The sequence below is a fragment of the Dunckerocampus dactyliophorus genome, chromosome 15 (assembly GCF_027744805.1).
Source record: "Dunckerocampus dactyliophorus isolate RoL2022-P2 chromosome 15, RoL_Ddac_1.1, whole genome shotgun sequence".
NCBI lineage: Eukaryota > Metazoa > Chordata > Actinopteri > Syngnathiformes > Syngnathidae > Dunckerocampus > Dunckerocampus dactyliophorus.
In genome coordinates, this window is record NC_072833.1 from 8,053,709 (window position 1) to 8,074,699 (window position 20,991).

At 41.3% G+C, this 20,991-nt stretch overlaps 1 protein-coding gene across 4 annotated transcripts in view; it reads left to right on the top strand.

Annotated features, from left to right (window-relative positions):
• Positions 1-20,991, top strand: part of slc41a2b (solute carrier family 41 member 2b) — a 28,325-nt gene that overhangs the window by 2,698 nt on the left and 4,636 nt on the right. Inside the window, exons 4-11 of one of the 4 annotated variants that reach the window (XR_008573879.1) lie at positions 623-694; positions 1,105-1,249; positions 1,359-1,505; positions 6,031-6,178; positions 6,843-6,922; positions 11,056-11,187; positions 11,275-11,423; positions 15,989-18,530. Coding sequence is in view for 3 of the 4 variants with exons in the window: in XM_054800961.1 (XP_054656936.1) it covers positions 623-694; positions 1,105-1,249; positions 1,359-1,505; positions 6,031-6,178; positions 6,843-6,922; positions 11,056-11,187; positions 11,275-11,423; positions 15,989-16,174 (1,059 nt within the window). In the remaining variant the exon portion in view is untranslated. The other 3 variants (XM_054800961.1, XM_054800963.1, XM_054800962.1) reach the window with 3 other exon arrangements.

Here is a 20,991-nt window from a genome sequence, read left to right on the forward strand (position 1 = left end):
TTCAGTGGGTTTCAGTGGGTTTCCCTGTTAGTTGCCACTTGTTAAATCTGAAAATGTAGCATGTAGAATTCTCTATTTGCTTTTGGCCCCACACGGGCCCCATATTCATAGCAGAGTAGATTCTCCTCATGTCAGCGTTGTTCTTTTTCTGCTGAAAGGCACACAGTGGGCTGGAAAAGCGTTGACACCTAAAAGGTACACACTAGTAAACAAAACGATATTCTGTTTTAGAAACCTGGCTTGCGGGGTTTGAGCATGGCTAACAAGGTAAGGAGCGTTTACTGACGGTGTTTTTGTGGGAAAAGCAAGTCGGCACACGTCTGCCTCTGCTATTTTGCAGCTTTATATTTTTGTTTATGAAACAAAGGCTGTCTTACCCAACTGCAATTATAGAGGAGCATTTCTTCTGAAGTAAAGTCCAGCCAGGTGTCAACTTCCTTCAGATGCCTACCAAACAAGAAGTACTGGCTCTGAGCAAACCGTGTTAGCATGAACTTAAAACCATTAGCATGGAAATAGAGATGCAAACATTCATTGCGGCGATTAATTAGTTTGGCTAATTAATCAGAGCTGCACGTGACTCTTCACTCCTATTTGCCTTTGTTGTATGCTTCCAACACAGGTGAATGTGGGCAAGATGGATTCTCCAATAGAGAAGTGGAATTTAATAATAGGCAACCTGGCGCTCAAGCAGGTAATCATTCAACTGTGGATACACATCAATAATAATGTCTTTTTTTTATCAAAAAGTGTGGAAATTTGTTTTTGGCAGATTATTTCTACTTTTTTGTAGCAGTGCTTGTTGGCAATAAATGTCTATAGCCTGTTGAAATTGTGAATTGAGACACACCTAAGGATTTATGTCATGCGTATTTTACATGTAGAGTCTATAGAGCGAGTAGGATGAACCCAAATGATTCGTTCCTCAGACTGTAGTAAGTCTGAGCACAGACACTGTTACTCATAAACCCACATATTGATAAGCACACCGTAACATCCCTGCTTGCCCAGTGTTTCACAATCTGTTCATAGTCAGTGTCTATGTCAGTGTCAGCAAATAAACAGTTTTAACCAACCACCCCCTCTTTGGGCTTCTCTCTGCAGGTTCAGGCCACTGTGGTGGGTTTCATGGCAGCTGTTGCAGCTGTGGTTCTTGGCTGGATCCCAGAGGGGAAGTTCCAGATGAGCCACGCCGTGCTGCTGTGCTCCAGCAGTGTAGCCACGGCTTTCATCGCCTCCATGCTGCAGGGTAAACTGTTGATGCTGACCCTCCAGCAGGGTCGCTGCTGTTCTCGCCACACAAAATCAGTACTCAATAGTATGTATGAACTTCTGATTGCTCCATCTTACACATTTAGGTTTCATTATGGTGGGCGTGATTGTGGGTTCCAAGAAGACAGGCATTAACCCGGACAACGTTGCCACACCTATTGCAGCTAGTTTTGGTGACCTCATAACCTTGGCCATCCTGGCTTGGATAAGCCAAGGCCTCTACAAGTGCCTAGGTGGGTGAATAAACGTCAACATCAATACTCTGGTAACCTACTGCTACAAACGTCCCAAAATAGTTGTAGACGCTCCATAGGAACTGGATGGGGGATGGCTTATTAGTCAGGCACCATTACTTGACATCAATGAAGCACATTGTTGACCTTGTAGTTAAGCTGCTTCATCTTCACGCGTCAGTGACACGTTACTGCTCCCTGAGGGAGAGAGTGGCAGTGCATAATTTTATTCTTAATCGTGTGGTTTCTAGCAAGATTACGATCTGTGTGAAGGTGTTGGTACATGAGAGAAATGGTGTTCTGATTGTTTAGGTAATTATATATTGAAACAAATAGTAAGCCAAATGATTAGTGATGTATTCAACTTTCAATTGCTGAACTTGACCAAGCACATCTAATGGGCTCCACACACGGGAGGCGACAAACGACCCCGTTTGGCAAAACTCATCGCCAAGGCGTAGCAAACCTTGCACATGGGAGGCCGTGGCTGTGGCCAGCTACACCGGTGAGAGACCCAGTCATATCCAGAGCAAATTACAAATCTCCCATGGTTTCTACTGTGAATGTGAAATACTAATCATTAGTAGAGTAGTCTCGGAGTTTACTGCTTAGATTTTAGATACTTGTATGTTATATTTTATAGTAACAGATAGCTCATGGCGACTTGTAACTTGCATGTTGAAAAAGTGTGTGCACCCCTGATATACATATCCAATCTACATAATACCCATATTTAAATACAGTAAATATATATTTTTTTCTCTGTTCATAGTAGGAGGTAGATCTTTGGGGCTGGGTCCTTTTTAAAAGTACCTCGCAGGCTGAAAAAGTGTGAGCACCCCAGCTCTAGACACATCTTGCTGTTAGAAAACATAAATTTTGCATCACAGAGGAACGTAATGTTTTTTACATGAGAGAGAAACGTTAATAATTATTTGTAAACTTTTGTATTGTTGGCCTTGATGTTCTGTGTCGCAATTCCTTCAGTCAGCCAGTAGAGGTCACCGCTGCTTCACCTTGTGGTCTAACGTTCCCTGGGTTGAGAACAGATGCGCCTCTCTTCTCACCGCACATTCCACATGTTTAATTCATGTCACACCCAAACCTACTTGTAATACAAGGATACAGTCAGCGATATTTCCTCTGAAAAGCGTCACATACAGCCTATCCCTGTCAGCTCTAACTGCGTGACACAGATGTCTGCTCTGGGAGAAACAGAGACGCGCTGTGAGCTAAATTTATTACACACCCTTCAGATTTAATATTTCCACGGCGGAGCGGCTGTCTAGCTGCGTCTCTTTTCTAAACAATGTCCGTGTTGTTCTCGTCCAGCCGTGCTGAAGTGCAACAAAAGGCTGTTTTTCCCGCTCACACCTGAAAATGAAATGTGAAATCGTTCTCATTTTGAGGAAAATGAGCTGAGTCAAGTGGCGTCACTCAGTTTTAATTACAGACTGCTTTAACGGCTGGTGTTCAACCATAGAAGAATGTCAGTTTTCGATTTTACTATTAACGAGCAGCATACAATGCCTGTTTTTGTTCCTGAACTATGACAGATTTGACACAAAAAGCTTTCAAGTTTTCTTGAATGATTCAAGCTATTTGTTGCACCATTTTACGCTTTTTGGAAGCGTCATTAATTAGATTTCTTTGCACCTAGGGCCAGTGGAACAGTCCGCATGCTACCCAACATTGCAGATTGGCATCTCATTGATGACAGCGTTTGTTATATCTGCTTTGTTTTCTGTCTGCTGCTGAACTATACTGTGACATCTTTATCCAGGGAATGAGTTGCACAGAACCAAAATATAGGTTACATGGATCAAAGTTTCCCAAGCGTTAATGAGCCAAGGCGCATATTTTACAAGATTGTACTTTTTATTAGAGGAATCTCACATTACACGACCAAATAAAAATATCAGAAAAAGTATATAATCCTAGGACATGTAGGTTAATTATGTACAGTACCTTCTGCCATCTAGTGGAAGAGAATTGAATTCGTCTGCCTGGCTATACAGTATGCAGCTGGCATAGATGGATAAGCAAAGATAGTGTGGTAAATCATTTTTAGACCAATTAAGTGAAATTGGATAATTTAATGCTGTGGCACACTGGTTGTGAATCACTGATATAGCCTATATAAACAAAAGCAGTGGGAAAAGTGGCTGTTAACAATGCATCGCATGAGTATAAATGGAAGAAAATGTGGAGTTGGTCTCCCATGGGATCGTCCAGTCTTCGAGGAAAACCTTGTGCAAGATTTTAATGGGATGTGTCTGTGGAAACCTTGGAGGTCAGAGGTCTTGATGCAGAGCTGGGGCGTCAGAGTCAAACTTTTCCACACCCCTAGCTCATCCAAACTGGATACTTTGTATGTGCCTTCCTTCGAGATGTTCTCAAAAATTTAGAAGCATTTCCAATTTGGTTGTGGGGACAGGTAGCATGTCTGGAAACACCACTCAACAATCCCCTCCTGTGTAAGCACTTGATACAGGTGGCAAGGAAATCCATGCGAGACTTTAACAGCCAATAATGACCAAGGCTGTTGTTGCAATCTTCAAACTTTTCTCCAGAAGGTCACCTCTTCTTCCTCTGTGCCTCATTAACTGTGCCTAAAAGTCAGATACCCCTGTATTCAGCTGAACAGCAAGCCCATTCTGTTCTCTTGCTTTGACACCATCCTGATATAAATCTTGGTCTGTTTTCCAATGAGAGTTATTTTGTATTGGAGAGAGAAAAAATCCAGCTGGTGGCTGGTGGCTTTAAGCAGGTGCTCAGCCTAATTACCCTTAAGAAATACATGCGTTGTAGTTGAAACAAACGAGTAGTCTTGGCAGAAACCTTCTTTGTGTTGCACAGGCTGAACATATAATATCTGATAAATATTGAAGTTAAAAGTGTTTGGTAGATGGGGTGGGCATGATAATTATGGATGTCCTATTGTATTTGCTGATATCGGCTTAAAAATGAGATCGTTTTTTTGTTGATAATGATTTTGGTGCGTGAGTGATGACGTCATTCTCCACAGAGCAACAAGCTTGCTTACTCGGTATGTCCGCAAATTATTTCCAAGTTTTGCCTTCGGGTTGTAAAAATGCAATTTTTAATGATTGTGAAATGTTGTGTGGGGGAATTAGGCGCCTTCCTTTAATACTTCAAATCTAATATCACACCTCAGGAAGAATCACTTGGAGTCACACGCAGCCAGCATAACTGCAGCAAAATAATAAGCAACTGGCGCTGAATGAGCACAGTTTATAATTTCACTGGTTGTACGACTCTAGAGTTTCATACTTTCACTTTGTTTGTGCCACATAGAAATATGCAGCTTTCCAAAACAAATTATGTAGTCCCCAGCTTTATTTAATTGGGTTCTTATTTGTCAATTTATTAAGACTAACCCGTCTTACTGTCTGACAGTAGTAGAGCATGCTATTTTGACTTGATTGGTCATGTTTTTTTTTTTATGACTTTTGCTGAGACAAAACTGTTTGAAATAAATTACACTTTTTCTATAAGTTGCATTGCATATTGCAGTATTGATCTTATCTTACACAATTGTTTTATTTGTGAAATGCATCCAGTGGCGTCAGGAAATGAAGTGTAATGCGTTCATTACACCTTAGGGAAGATCTGCTGCCAATATTGGTATCGTTAATGAAGTGGTGGACAATATCGGTCAGCAGTGGGAACCTGGGTTAGCTTCCTCCCTGGTTAGCGTGTTTTTTGGTTAACATAAAAAATTTACACCACAATTTTGGCTCTGTTTGTGTGCATTGTCCGGTTACCATACAATATGGCGCACGTCTTGGTCGTGTTTTTAATACACTGTGTGAGTCCATCTGTATTCTCAAAATATTTATTATCAGAAAACGTCCTTCCTTCTTAGCATCCTATTAGCTTGCGAACAAAATGGCAACCGGAACCAGAATTTACGTCACCCGTCTATGTAATCAGCGGCTGACTCTCAAAAACACAAAACACGTTTTTATTGTTTTGTAATTATAGTTTTTGCATGCACATAAAACAATTATAAATGGGTATAAATGAAGAAAGGGATAAATAAACATTTGAGGCTACCTTTCCCTTCATTGAAGACTACTGTTTCCTAAGAAATGATGTGGCAGCTAGACACCACACGGACACCACCTTCCTGTTTTGTCATTTCTTGAATTCAATAGTGTTTCTCACCTTCTTTATCACAATGTTAGCACTTTCAAGTTTCTTGGAATTATTTCAAGAATCACGTCTTCAGTGAGTGTAAAAGTAACCTTAAATGTTGATGTATCCCCTTCAGTCATCATTTATATGCATTTCGGATTGTTTTCTGCATGTCAAACTATAATCGTAAAACTATCAAAATGTGTTTTGTGTTAACATTTTTGGCAGATTAATTTACATGATTTTTTAATGAGAAAAATTGCTCCGGTTAGCGTCCGTTTCAGTTAGAGTCAGACCTTCTGGAATGAATTAATGACGCTAACCAAGGTTCCACTGTAAACTCAACTCAACTTCCCTTCTCCAGATACCTACCCATATGTGTCATCCGTGGTCTGTGCCTTCTTCATGTGTCTGACCCCTTTGTGGATGGTCGTCTCCTCCAAGCACCCGGCCAGCCGCACCCTGCTGTACTCCGGATGGGAGCCTGTCATCACTGCCATGGTCATCAGCAGGTATTTGTGTGTGTGTGTGTGTGTGTGTGTGTGTGTTTTGCGCAGGACTTCAAAAGAGAAAGGGGAAAAAAACATTCTGCGTCTGTAACCCAAGCGTCTGGTTTGCCCGATGACTCATCTTCTAAACAAATTGCAACAGCACTCAAGCACAGGTGCTGCTGAAGTCCCTTAAGCTCCGCAGCTTTAGCAATACAGCATTTGTCTCCTTTGTGCTCATTTCTTACAGTGTTGTGCACTTGAAACCATTTTCTCAGTTTTTCATTGAGGGGTTATAACGGCGAATTGGTGCTTTACAGCTTCAGCTGAAAACAAGTGCTATTTATTTTCATCATACTGTGGAACCAGTGAGCGTTGAAGCATTTATAAAGAAGCACACACACACACATACTCACACAAAACACTTTTATCATTACACGGGAGAAAAAGGTTCCCAGAATCGGTTGAATGCTTCAGTTTTGGAAGAGTCCTTGACTACAATTCCTTCTTGTGCTGGCATGGGTTTGTGTTGAAGCTGGTTAGTTTTCTCAGATAGCAGCCCTCTGCCATCGTCAACGTGTGACAGTCCACCAGGGTCCTTTGAACAGCATTAAGCTGGAAAGGCGCCATGTTGGTGCATCGCATAGAAGCATGCCTGTAAACGATCTAATTATGTTGTCCTCTGCAGCATCGGAGGACTCATCCTGGACAAGACGGTGTCTGACCCCAATCTGGCTGGAATTGTTGTGTACACTCCGGTAATCAATGGTGAGTCACCGTGACACTGCAACTTGATGATGTCACAAGGGCGGTTCTTAGCATATCAACCTGGGACATTAGTAAGTCGGTCGCTCTTTATGTCGACCAACTCAAAGTCCCGGTCTTTCGTGTTCTTATTATCAATAAAAAGTGCTTGTTTAAGTCGACATACATGGTCGCCCGCTTCTGCCGACATAAAATGTGAGACCTGAAGGTGTCATCCATCCATCCATTTTCTATACAACTTCTCCTCATTAGGGTCGCGGGGGCATGCTGGAGCCTATCCCAGCTGACTTTGGGCGACAGGCAGGGTACACCCTGGACTGGTCGCCAGCAGGGCACATATAGACAAACAACCATTCACACTCACATTCATACCTACGGACAATTTAGAGTCACCAATTAACCTCACCTGCATGTTTTTGGGAATGTGGGAGGAAGCCGGAGTACCCGGCGAAAACCCACGCGCACACGGGGAGAACATGCAAACTCCACACAGAAATGCCCAAGGGAGAATCGAACCCAGGTCTTCCCGATCTCCAGGCTGTTACTGTGTTGGCCAACGTGCTAACCACTAGACCACCGTGCGGCCTGAAGGTGTCATTTTCATGAAAAATCTATCTGTTTATGTTGACACGTGTTGTAGTGTTGTTAACGTCATCATTGTCGCTAAGCAGTAGGGGATGAAAACGTGACGAGTTTTCTTAATTGGAGAAAAGCTGTATCGTGAGAACAGGGCAGCCAGAAGCTAACCTAACTGTGAACTGTGACATGGCTATGAATGATAATACAGTAATATGGAAGTGGTAGTGTACAAGGCATTATTGGAAGTGCACATTAAGGTCTTTAGGCACACTTGGCAGTCCAACCTACCTCGGTGTTCACAGCATCAGCGAGTGACGTGTGGCTGATTTTTCCATCGGAGTTGCTTGCTACTTGTTGATGTCCAAGCAGAAACTGTAGTAATTCTAATCACGTAGATGCTCGGACTTGTCCGCAGCCTGTGGTGTGGAGTGGTTGTTCTGACGCTTATTGCATTTGGCTCAGCGCCAACTTTTCAAGTACTGGCGATCATCTGCTTCATAACACATCTCATGCGTAGAAGAGATCCGTGTTGACAATTCAGTGATATGGTCCATATATTTAGCAAGTAAGGGTGCGCATATACAGTAAGTGTTTTTTGCGTCATGCATTTGTTCTGTAATTAAATACAAGCCATCAACAAAGGTGAAGAATCCGCTGAGCTGGTAAGCGGGTGTGAGCCCCATCTGTCATGCCGTGCAACCCAGCAGCCATTGACCAACAGAACCAATCCTCTGTTGCCTTGCTGCACCACGCCTTCCATTTGTGGAACGTGGCTTATTGCAGAAATAAACAAAAACCTAGCAAAATTGGAAAAGTAGAGCAAAAAGTCATAATATAACTACAAAAAGCTAAAATGTTGATACTAATAACTAATAAAAACACAAATATTTATCTTTCTATTTATTTATTTATTTATTTATGTATTTATTTATTGTTTTTTATATGTATATGTTGTTTTTTATGTTACATGAACATGAAGGTAGCTCTTAAAGTAAATGTACACAGGTGCCCTGAAAGGTTTTACAAACACTGCCACACTCTTTGACCATAAAGCCACAGTCCTTCTTTGTCTTTCTTTGAAAATGTAACTTTGGCTCGATGCAGCTTATCATATTGACCTAGACTTAAAAATATATAGCATAGCACGTCAGCCAAGTCTGCAAAGTAACAATCTTTTTATTTGGGGGGAAAAAAAATGTGTTCATCCCTTGTATGTAATCGCCTTATTTGACTGTCATAGTTGTCGCCGAGTCATCATTTGTTACTGAGTGACCTTCAAGTGTGTTCAAGTGGACTTGCCAATTCTAGCCAAGCCAGCATATTTTTATGGAAATGTGTGTTTCACCTTCTCAGGTGTGAACGTATAAATGCTAAATCAAGAGAACGCAAACAATGCTCTTTACCATAAATAAAACAACCTATTAAGATTGAATTGTGTTCATTTACCCTTCCATTTTCTCCTGGCACCTCTTTCGCCCACTTCTCACCGCTAATGGGCTCAGTCGCACTGTCCATGGCTGCGGCACCTCCACAGCGGGAGATAAGGTTTTAATTAAATGTTAATAAAGAGAGACGGTCAACGAGACGGAAAGCAATTCTGACTCAAATTGGATTCCTGCTGAGATGCGTCCAGGTCGCGATCAGCCAGAGAATTGTGATGTGCAAGGGTGAGTGTGCCTCATCTTTATTGAAAAGCACCACTACTTACATATTAATGAAAAATGTAGTTAGCAAGGGCACACGTAAGAGGACTAGTGAAGGGATGATGTGTGGATAGTTGATAAGAGCATAGACCTTGATTAAAAAAAAATACAAAAAAGACAGGTCTGCACTGGGAGCTATATTCGCTTACAATAAAAGAATAAATGTGGATACTACAGTAAAAGTACAGTATCTGGATAGTAAGAACATGAATACAGTTCAAACAAAATGCTAAGTTAAAACGTGTTTTGCCTAAAAAGAGTTTGTAGATGAAACATGTCGCCTTCATTTTTCATTCCTCCATTTAATAATCAACTGTTTACCCCTGCTGCTTGTTCACCTTTCATTCTCATCAAAAACTCTTTTAGGTGCAGACGGCTTAGCATGCTGATTATGTGGGAACCAAACCCCTCACACCCACCGAAAAGAACAACCAAATTTATTTATTTATTTTTTAACAGATTTTCTATCATATATCTGCTTATTGACGCTTCTTTCATTTTGCAGTTGCTTTCCATTGTTGCAATACGTCCGTGAACCTTTCCGTTTGTTTAGCAAAAACTGCACTCATTCTATTGTTTATCATCATGTATTTTCCCTCCACAGCAGTTTCATTCAGATGAGTTTTTAATCTTGACTCATCATCACCCCATATTTGCCTCGGCATGTTTTTGATTTCAGATTAGCTACCTGTCTACTTTACAGCTCACTTCCACGATAAATGATGTCTTTTCTTCTCATTATATTTTATCTCGGTGTGTCATGTCTTATTGATGTAGCCATCCCTGTGGGCAGAATGGCCCAGGTTTAGACAGCAGCAGCCGCCTCCCACCGCCCCCCACCGCACCCCCACGCTGCTGTTTCTTCACAGCCTTGCTACAGCCCCAGACCTCTTCCCCATCCTCATCCTCACTCCTGTCAGACCCAGTGACCTGAAAAAGCCGAATTTGCCTCAAACCTACATGCCGCTACCTCCTCAATCCCAAAACCGCCCCCTGCCAATTCCTGCCCCCAGCTAAACACCACAGTAACCTGAACCACTGTTATTTATTTAGACTGAATTAGGGCCTGCATTTTATTTCCAAAATTCACCAAAATGCATGGTAATGGCACTGAATTATTTAGCATAACAATTGATTATATTATAATTTTTATTGCTAAGGTAATGAATACAAAATGAAAAGGTGACATTGCTAGTAGTATTATACAGTCATGACTGTATGCATTTGTTTGTACTCCTGAACCACTGCACACAAAAGGGTGAAAATTTGGCAAAACATGTCTCCCAATGAACCCAATGTAATTTTTTAGGGTGTTTAGCTGAATCATCGCCATAAGTGTCATTTACAGGTGTCCTAATTTTATGATACTGTACTGTATATAAAATATGATTTAAAAAGGTATGTACAGTATAAGCGTAGGAAGACTAAATAGCATTGGACTGAGCACAGCCTTGTGGCACTCCATGACTAATCTGTGCACATGCAGTCTTGGGGTATCTCGATATCAGTAATGTCATGTCTCATCAATGTAACACTAGTGATGCCTAGTGACCAGAATACTACATATAACTTGTCTTTCAATATTTTTCACAAATAGGCCATAGTCAACCATGCAACAGCGGGCTATTTCAGTTTGGACAAAACGCAATAGATTGAGGGAGTGATGTTTGAACTCGATGTATCATTTGTGCTGATATTGGCTCAATATCATATCAGACCATATTCAAGGCTGAAATATTATCGTATTGGAAGTGAAAAAGTTGTATCGGGACAACAAGTTCCATACAAGTAGATATTGATCTCCTTCTGTCTGGTCGGGTTGAGATTAGAACCACTTTTTTTTTTTTTTTGTAGGTATCGGGGGTAACTTGGTGGCGATTCAATCCAGCCGGTTTTCCACTTGCCTGCACTTCCACTGCGCCCCTGGGGAAGTTCCTGATGAGGTCAAGGGCTGTTACTACCCTTGTCGCACGTTCTGTGGCACAGGCAAGTCTTGCACCAGCATGATGGAACGATTCCGCAGTTTTAAAGAAAACGATTAACATTTGTCTCTACTTTTTGACATTTCATCAGGAGCCAATCACAGATCTGCTCAGGTTCTTCTTCTTTTGGTGATCCCCGGTCATGTCATTTTCCTCTACACCATTCACCTGATGAAGAGCGGGCACACTACCCTGACACCTATCTTTATGTCTGTCTACCTGGCTGCTGCACTGCTGCAGGTAAGCATGATTTGATTAATAAAAAGCAACACAATCTGCATTGTCTCTATGTCCTATGGTAGCATATTTCTTAAGCCAAAATGAATTTATTGTGAGCAAAGATTGTGAGGTAGTGTTATTAATCTTTCAATGCACTTCATACTTCAATGCGGTTCACACTTGCAGTGTGCAGGGAGAAGATGTAGCTGTGTGCATCATCTCCGTTCCTAGAGCTTTGTGGTTTCAGGCAATGCCAGACGGAATATGACTGAATATTCTTTTTCTACTCTATTCTATATTATATATTCTTTTGTGTTTTGTCAGTTGAGGGAATGCTTTGAATTTGGAGTAAGTACCTCTGCTATTTCCCATGCAGCATGAACTGTCTTAATGTTTTTAGTTTTCACCACAATGGCACCGCAATACCGATCAGTGTCATTTAAAATCCACTTCAATGCCAGCACATGCAAATAGGTTACTACTGAGCCATGACACTGGTGGAATGATGCCCAAAAATAACCACACTGTTTAAGAAATACCCAAATCCTATCTTTGAGGAGGCAGAATCTGTGATACATTGAATGATATTGTACAGGTACACAAGAGTAATGTGCAATAACACACTCGATAGTCCTTTTGAAAAGAACATTCAACCAATATTTTTTTGGTTATCTTTCTCTCCCTTGATTCCTGCCCTGCTGGGAGAATGAATTAAGAAAAAAAACCATTAAAAGTGAAAAACACTCAAAATCCAAACTAGCCCGTATATATCCAGAGGTGGATCCCTGTTGTGACAAGTGTAAGAGGGAGGATGCCACACTTATCCACATGTTTTGGTCTTGTCCTAGTCTGGAGAAGTATTGGAGGGAAGTTTTTCAGACACTTTCTGTAATTATCAATTTACCCTTGCAAGCCAACCCTTTAATAGCACTGTTTGGCACCACAGGTGAACCCGACTCGCGTTTGACCCCCACACGACAACGAAGTTTGTCCTTTGTCTCCCTCTTGGCCAGACGGGCAATTCTGTAAAGGTGGAAGGATGCTGCTCCGCCCACCCACGCTCAGTGGCTGAGAGATGTCATGTCCTGTCTAAATTTGGAGAAAATTCATTACTCAATTTGTAATGCCAAAGAAAAATTCCAAAATGTCTGGGGACCTTTCTTAGTATATTTCCACAACTTTAAATTTACCTGAGCTCCCCAATAGCTTTCCCTCTCTGGCCTATTTGCTGTCATCTGTTGTTTAGTTCACTTGTGCATTTGCTTTGGTTGTTTTGCATTTGGTAGTCCTACCAAACTCGGACCTCTGTCTCTTTGGGCTGTGTGTGGCTTACTTTGTGGGTGTTTTTTGTGTTGGGGTTTTTTGTTTGTTATTTTGCTGTTTTTGTTTTCTCTCTCTCTCATTCTATGCCTAAACTACCAGCAAACATTGTGTGTATTTGTTTTTTACTTTGTCAAAATTCAATAAAAATATTTCTGATTAAAAAAAAGTGAAAAACACGATTAGAAAAGTAGAGTAGATCTGCTGGCAGCAGTTTCTGCTCAGGCTGTGATCAAGGAGCCAAGCAGACGTGAATGCTATATTTGGTCCCATTTTATTTGTTGAACCAAACTTACAGCGGGGGAAATTTTTATTCGATCCCCTGCTGATTTTGTAAGTTTACCCCCCTACGGAGACATGAACAGTCCAGACTTTTTGGGTAGGTTTATTGTAACTGAGAGAGACAGAATAAGCTACATGGAAGTTATAAATTCATTTGTATTTGATTGAGTAAAATAAGTATTTGAAGCAAAACATAGCCTACAGTAGTACTTGGTGGAGTAACCCCTGTTGGCAAGCAGAGAGCTTAGACGTTTCTTGTAGTTGGTCACCAGGGTTGCACACATCTCTGGGGGCGTTGGTCTGCTCCTCTTTACAAATCATCTCCAAATCTTGAAGATTACAAGGCTGTTGCTTGGCAACTCAAAATTTCACCTCCCTCCACAGATTTTGAAATCGAAATGTGCTTCTTCTTGAACCACCCCTTTGTTGCCTTGGCTGTATGTTTTGGGTAATTTACCTGCTGTAAGACCCATCACCGACCCATCTTCAGTGTTCTGGCTGAGGTCAGGAGGTTCTCATCCAAGATTCTACAGAGCAAGGGCCTGTTTATCGGCGCCCGTCAGTGCGGGGAATTCCTTAGCAGAGAAACAGCCCCAAAGCAGATTTTTTTTTCCAGCTCCATGTTTGACAGTAGAGCTGTGATTGGGTTGATGCCAAAGAGCAAAATTTTGGTCTTATCTGACCACATCACATTCCCCGAGCCATGTCTGAGCCATTCAGGTGTTGATTGGCAAACTTCTGACAGCTCGTACATGTGTCTTCTTGAGCGAGGTGACCATGTGGGGAATGCAGGATCTCAATCCATCACGGCAAAGTGTGTTAGTAATGCTTTTCTTGGTGACTGTGCTCCCAACTCCCTTGACATCATCAGCACGCTCCTTCCTTGTAATTAAGGGCTGATCCCTCACTTTTCTCACAATCCGTACCCCAGGAGGTGAGATCTTGCAGTGAGCTCCAGAGCGAGGGCAATCAAACGGTGCCTTGTTTTTCTTCCATTTATGCATTATTGCACCAATCACGGTCTCTGTATTTACCAAGCTGAAGGGACATGACTCATTTGTGTGCAGGAGATGTCAGAATTCATGCGAGTTGCTAGGGGATCAAATACATATTAATTTATAGCCTTTTAGTTAATGTTTTTTGGTGCTATTCTTTATCTCTGTTGAAATAAACCTACTTGAAAACATTCTGTATTGTTAAGGGAATAAACTTAGAAAATCAATAGGGGATGAAATATTTCCCGTATTTCCCCCACTGTAATTTCATATTTGCTCATCCAGATGAATCATTGTGTACGAAATGAAATATTAGATAGTACTTTATTGATCCCTTGGATGTGAGGTTCCAATAGCAGCAACACTGTATGCAGTACACAAGACCGTGGTAGCAGTATCAGGTAGCATTAGTCAGGTTCATTGTATGTTGACTAAGCTGGATGTTTTCTATATTCAAATAGAGAAGCAAGCTGTCAGCTGGTTATCACGTTTTATAAATTAGTGTTTTGTTTTCTTCCTCATACATCGTCATGCCTCTTGTAGTCCATCTATCTTACAGCGAGATACCACAAGCCCATTGGTTCAAAGGCTGCGTATAGCCTTAAATGACCGCAATACATTTGGTTTATATAATGCTTGGACAGCCAATTTCCCTTTTGAGCTATAGACTTTTCACCTTATCTTTTAATAGACTTATCCGTTTCTTTCTGCCGCACTTTCCTTCATGCATGACTTCTGAATAACACTCTTACTACTCACAGCCTGCCGCTCTGCCCACTGCGCTTTTCTTTAAGGGTTATGACTCTTAAAATCCTTCATCCCAACAGTGTTGATCCTACAAGTTGTTTTTTTTCCATTTCCCATTCTTTTGCTACTCATTCAACTTCGTGGAGTAATTTATCCTTTTAGACATGGCTGTCTGTAACAAACTCTTGGTCTCCCAGGACGCGACTTTTAATGATTTTTTCTTAGCGTTTTGTAAAATATCATTACTGTAATGTGGAGGGAAAAAACTGTGTAATAATATCAAGAAATGTGTTGTTTTCAAATTATCTCTGTATTTCCAGTTATGCAAGGTTGATATTTCAAAACAAAAACAAAACAGTGAACCCGTTCCAGTGTCAAACTGTGGCCATCATCAAACTCGTCCCTTGTTTATCACGGTTAGTTGGTTCCAGACCCTACTGCGATAAGTGAATTTCCGCGAAGAAGGAGTCTTTACAGTATTAACAAATGGAATATTTTCGTAGTTAGAGCATAGAAAACCTGTTTAAATAAATAGCCCTATACACATGAAATAACACCCCTAGTCACCTTTACACTCCGATTATTCTTCGCTTACACCTCATTGCGCAACTCTTACACGCAGGCTACGGGATCTGTGAATGGACACGAGACAGCCGCCACTTTAGTGGTTGGCCTCCAGTTTATTTTTTCTAAATTTAAGAAAGATTTTGAAACAGAGTCGGGAAGAAGGATAAAGTAAATAAGAAGCCAAAAACTAAACACTTGCACAGGGAATTGGAGAACTTTTTTCCCACTAAGTCATGTCGGACTCTGCATCCATGAGTGACTCCATCTTGCAAGTTAAGATAATGTAATGTAACATAACTAACATGTAATGAGCAGAGTACTACATATGACTTGCATTTCAGTGTTTTTCGTCTAATAATAGGCCATAGTCAACCACAAAACAGCGATAATTGTGAAAAAACACGATCGTGTGAGGGAGCGATGGTCAAACCGTGAAATGGCGAGGGACGACTGTATTTGTATTTTTCTCTTCTGCCTTTCCTCTCCTCATTACACTTCTCGCTTTTGAAATATGCCACAGAAACCAAAGAAAAACACGCAAGTTAAGCCTTTGATGCCCACTGGACTGAGGTTTCCTGATATTCTCTGACTCTTGTGGGGCATGTTTTCCCCCAAAATGTCAAGATAGGGATTTGTTACAACTTCACACAAAAGCCCAAATGTTTGTCCGCCCAGGTGTTGCTGCTGTTGTGCATAGCTGACTGGATGGTACATTCCATGTGGCGGAGCGGCAAAGACCCGGACAGTTTTTCCATTCCCTACCTGACGGCTCTGGGGGACCTGCTGGGCACCGCCTTGCTGGCGCTCAGCTTCCACTTCCTGTGGCTCATCGGCGACCAGGACAGTGATGTAGGCGACTGAAAGCGAGGCCTGACGCCATCTGACTTCTGGTACCCTGATGCCTTGTGGGGGACAAGGTTCTTTGCTTTTTTTACTCTCCATGAACAAGACGCAACGCTATTCCAGACTTTTTCCATGAAGACCTTTGCACCTTTTGCACCAAAGCATTTCCTTTCCATGAGGAGATCTGTTGGAACTATCAGTCAAAGGTTCCCTATTTCACAGGAATCATTGATGGCTTGTCCTCATTTTTGGAGTTTCTACCTGCCTTGTTGGAGCGTCAAAGTTAGATGTAAAGGTCAGAATTTCCAAATAAGATGATAATTCTCGCTGATATTTTAGTCAGGAGATTACTAATGAGACACATGGCGATGCTGATTAGCCTACAATTTAATTCACATTGAATTGAATCATGTTTGGTCTAAAGAAAGGGTTTCCAAAGTGCGGCCTATGGGCCATTTGCAGCCCACAGCTCGTTTATCATTGGCCGGTATACTAAAGGTACAACTAAACATGACATCACAGAAAGTTTCAATGTTAAGAGTTATAATACTTATAATAATACGCTTTGTTACCTATAACACATATTACATGCGTTGGTTTTAGTTTGTTTAATACATTTAAAATATCAAAATGGTGTCTGAATCCCTTGAATTCAGTATGTGCTCCTCCGTGGAAAAGGTTTGGACACCACTGCCCTAAGGCCTCATTCGTCACCTCTTTGTATTCATTACAAACCTTTTATTGTCTACAGTGCAGCAAATGGGATGAAGGCCTTGAACTGCCTCGTATTTTTTCATTTGCCATGTTGCTTCTACCGAGGTAAAAAAAAAAAAAAAAAAAAGGGAACAGAAGCACCTTAAATTGTCAAATTATAGCCAGGGTGTTCAGTTCCTTAAACGGCATTATTCATTGGAATTGGGTGATGATTGGAGAGAGGCATTTCAAAACTCAGCATATTTAACAACTTCATTTTTTAAACTTGGATAATGATTTGCATTGCAGGGAAAAGTGGAAAGGGACACTTAGCTCTCTTTATTTGACTTACTAACAAGTATATTACACAACACAGCAAAAACAGAATCAGTGTTACACGCATGACAGCTGAGTAGCGCAAGTGACATTTTCTAGCGCCTGCAGAGGTAGATAAAGCTGCTCATGAGACTTCAAATGCAGGTACTCCTGTCTTGAGGACCAGCTAACCCGACTGTTATTTGCTTTTTTAGTACTATAGGATTTGAATTGAATTGAACATTATTATTATTATTATTATTATTATTATTATTATTATTGAACATTTACAGCGGTGGTTCTCAACTGGTTTAGTTGCGGGACCCACCATCCAAATTCCCAAATTATGAAATTTTTTAAAACTCAAACCTCTCAAATATCTTCTATTTGAAGGGACTATTTGCAACACGCCGTGAGCTGCAGCGGTGAGATGCTGTCCTCTCTTCATGGTGCGCTCTTCTCCAGCAGATATCTGCAGCTGTGTGTCAGTAGGGACCCGCTCGATGACTTTCCCCTCCTGCTCAAGCTTGACAACGTTGTAAATAGCACAGAGACGCATTCGTGGATATCAGGTCACTACATTTTTTTCATTTGAAAACGGCTTCACCACCCACTTTTGGGTCCCAACCCACCAGTTGAGAATCACCGATTTACAGTATTTAGTTTTGTTACTAATCATATATTTTAAACTCTTTTCAGCATCTCTAAGTGGGTTTGGGGAGGGTGCCAATCGAGAGATTATAACGCATTTGACTAAAAGTAATACTTTATGGGTGTAAATTATTCCACAATAGACACCTTTAGAGGTGGGCTAGTCTGTTTCTGTACTCTGACTTAACACACCAGCATACACCCAGCGTTACATGCAGGCAGTATTTCTCCACTGTGTGGATGTGGCTTGTGATATACAAAAATTGTTGGTCTGCACTGTACTTCTCTGAGCAATCAAGTGAGATGTTTGATGAATGCAGTACAGGATTGGTCATTGTGGCACACATTAAGTGGATTGTTTACACATGCATTGTGATGACATGCATGCAGTTCTCATTTCCATGTCAGCATGATGTGATCAGACTGAAATGTCAGTGTTAGCGTTGCTATATTCTTGCTCTACGGTGCGCTTTGTACAGTATGTCTCATTCAAGTTAAGTGTTGTGTGTGTGACGGGGACAGCAAGCAGTACTTCTCTTCAATTCCAATATGTGCCTCTTGAGACTGACTGGTTGACAAGGTGTTTTTGCCATGATGTGAATTTATTTTCTTCCATTTTTTTTTTCTTCTTTCAGTCCCAAGTGTTGTTCGTTTCATGCTAGAGCTGGCAAAGCTACCGACAAAGTAGCAGATGTCACTATATGGTGGATGCACGGTATATATCCTTTTAACATTTTTGTCTGAAAACATGTATTTACAATAAAAAATAAAAATGATATATGTTTATCTCAAGGGTCCATTGATTTGGTCGAGATGCCTTTCGGGACCAATTCCACGTGTTCTTCCATTTCCTCTTCCTTTTTTCTGCATAAAATCGATTCCCAGGAGCATGAAAAGCTGCTGTATCTCTTTTCTGAGGGGCAAAATTGATTCGAGCGCAAACACGTGTGAACGTTGTGGTTGAAAGGCTAAGCTAACATGGCATCATGGGATTAAGATCTGCTGCTTCAAGGTCACAAGATGTGGACGCGAGAGCGGGCGCTTCAAATCGAAATGAACTTTCGGCATGTAAATGTGACGTCGTCCCTGACATGTCTTTGAACATGGCAGGAGCGCCGCTATCATTAAAGCAATGTTCTTGAAGCTCATCTGATCAAAGCTTGGTATCGTGCATTTCCATTATTCATGCTCACTATTTGGCAACTGTCAGTCAGAGTAACGCTTCTCACCAGCATTGCTAATCATGAAACTTAATAAGGTCAATTATTTACAATGGCTGACATTTTGGGGTTCCAGAGCTGCCTGCCAGTTAAATAGCAGTGACCCAGACACAACCAGAGGGCCTGTGAAACCTTATCCCTGCATGTCTGTCATCTAATCACCCTCCGGGCTATTAGCACTATGTTTACATGAAGCCTGCAGACAGGAAGGGGGTTTGGGGAGGTCTGATTGTAGCTGACAGTCAGCACCCCCTAAAGAAAAGCAGGGAACAATAGCAGTTTTATGCACACCCTAGCTGAACATTTCAACAGATTTGCGTTTTTTTTTTGTTGTTGTTGTTAAGATTCAAATTAGACCAAAGGTACACTCAGCAGAAAATGGCAAACCACAAAATAGCTTGTTGCTGGGCGGAATTTGTAGGCTACCGTTATTCTGTTGCTTTGTATCCGTAGCAACTGAGAGAAGCGGGCCTTCCTGCCCCATACGGCCAAGGAAGGACAGGAAGGGTCGGCAGGAGCATGCTCCAAAAATCCAACACTACAGCTCTCCCTTATCATGGTTAATTGGTTCCAGACCTGATCGTGATGAGTTAATTTCCACAAAGCAAGATTTCTCATTTAGGAATCAAATGTTTATTGTAGTCAGTGCAAAGAAAATCTGTTTATGGCCTTCTAAATACAGATTTTAACATTATTAGAGTCCTGTAGACATGAAAAAACACCAATTTAGTCTTCTTTACACTCGTATTAACCAATATAGTTGACATAATACGAGAAAATAAGCCATTTAAGACATAAATATTAGCTTGAGAGGCACTCGGAGAGCACAGACCTCCGCCAAGCGCCATTGGCCCCCCCCCCCCCCCCCTCCCACACACACACACACACACAAAACCAAAATAATAATCGTACATTTTTTTGGATCAGTCTTTGATATTTTCTAGAAACTGTTGGAAACTTGTCCGGTATTTTTTTTCCAAGTGCGCTCACCATTTTTTCAGGAGTTATATGCACAAATGCCGAAAATGGTCCTACGTCGCAACGTTAAAGAATCCTTTAAAAAAAATTCCTGCATCCAGACGGTCGCCCGGATCACCTCCAAAATGTAATCTGTTCTTTCATGTCCCATTTTCGAAAATTCCTGAAAATGTCATCCAGATCCATTCAGAACTATTCAAGTTATTTTGAACACAAACAGATAAACGCCGTCAAAAACATAGCCTCCGTGCTGCGCTTGGCAATCGGGCGATAATAAACAATTAAAAAACTTCTTAACTTCAATGATGAGTTGGCGTGCATGAGAAAGTGGAATGGAGTTTGACCACATGGTCATTTATGAAGAAGTATTTTGCACGACATGGCAGCAACAGAACCAATATTGTAATAGTGGTAAGGATATTACTGCTCAGTCAGCATTAAAAGTGCTCAGGAGTTCATTTATAAACAACAGAAGTGTAACATGCGTGACTTTCATGCAAACAGCTGCATATTAAAGCGCATGCAGAGCTAGATAAAAATCCGAGATGCTGATGACTCATGATACTTTAGACGTTGTGGAGTTGACAAAAAAAGCCCCTCAGTAGGTAACCACAACTGTTAATGCCAATGTTTTATGACAGGATGTGAAAGAATGACCTCGGCGGTTCTTAACTTTTGTAGACAACGCACGCAGCCGCTATAGGAGACTATACGGGTAATCCAATAGAGACATTGATTGGAGCATGGATAGCATAAGCGATCAATGAAATGTTTTCATACGACCCTGCACGGGATGTCCCGTGCTTGTGTGGCATCAAAGACACAATTATGTTCCCTTCTGGAGATAAACTACTGAATTTATGCATGTTTTTTGGGGGTATCAGGAATAATTCCTGCCGGCACCCTGCGGTGACATTGCGGCTGCGCATGGCTCTACATACTAATCGTGTTCTCAGATAAACATAATGTTTCCTGTCC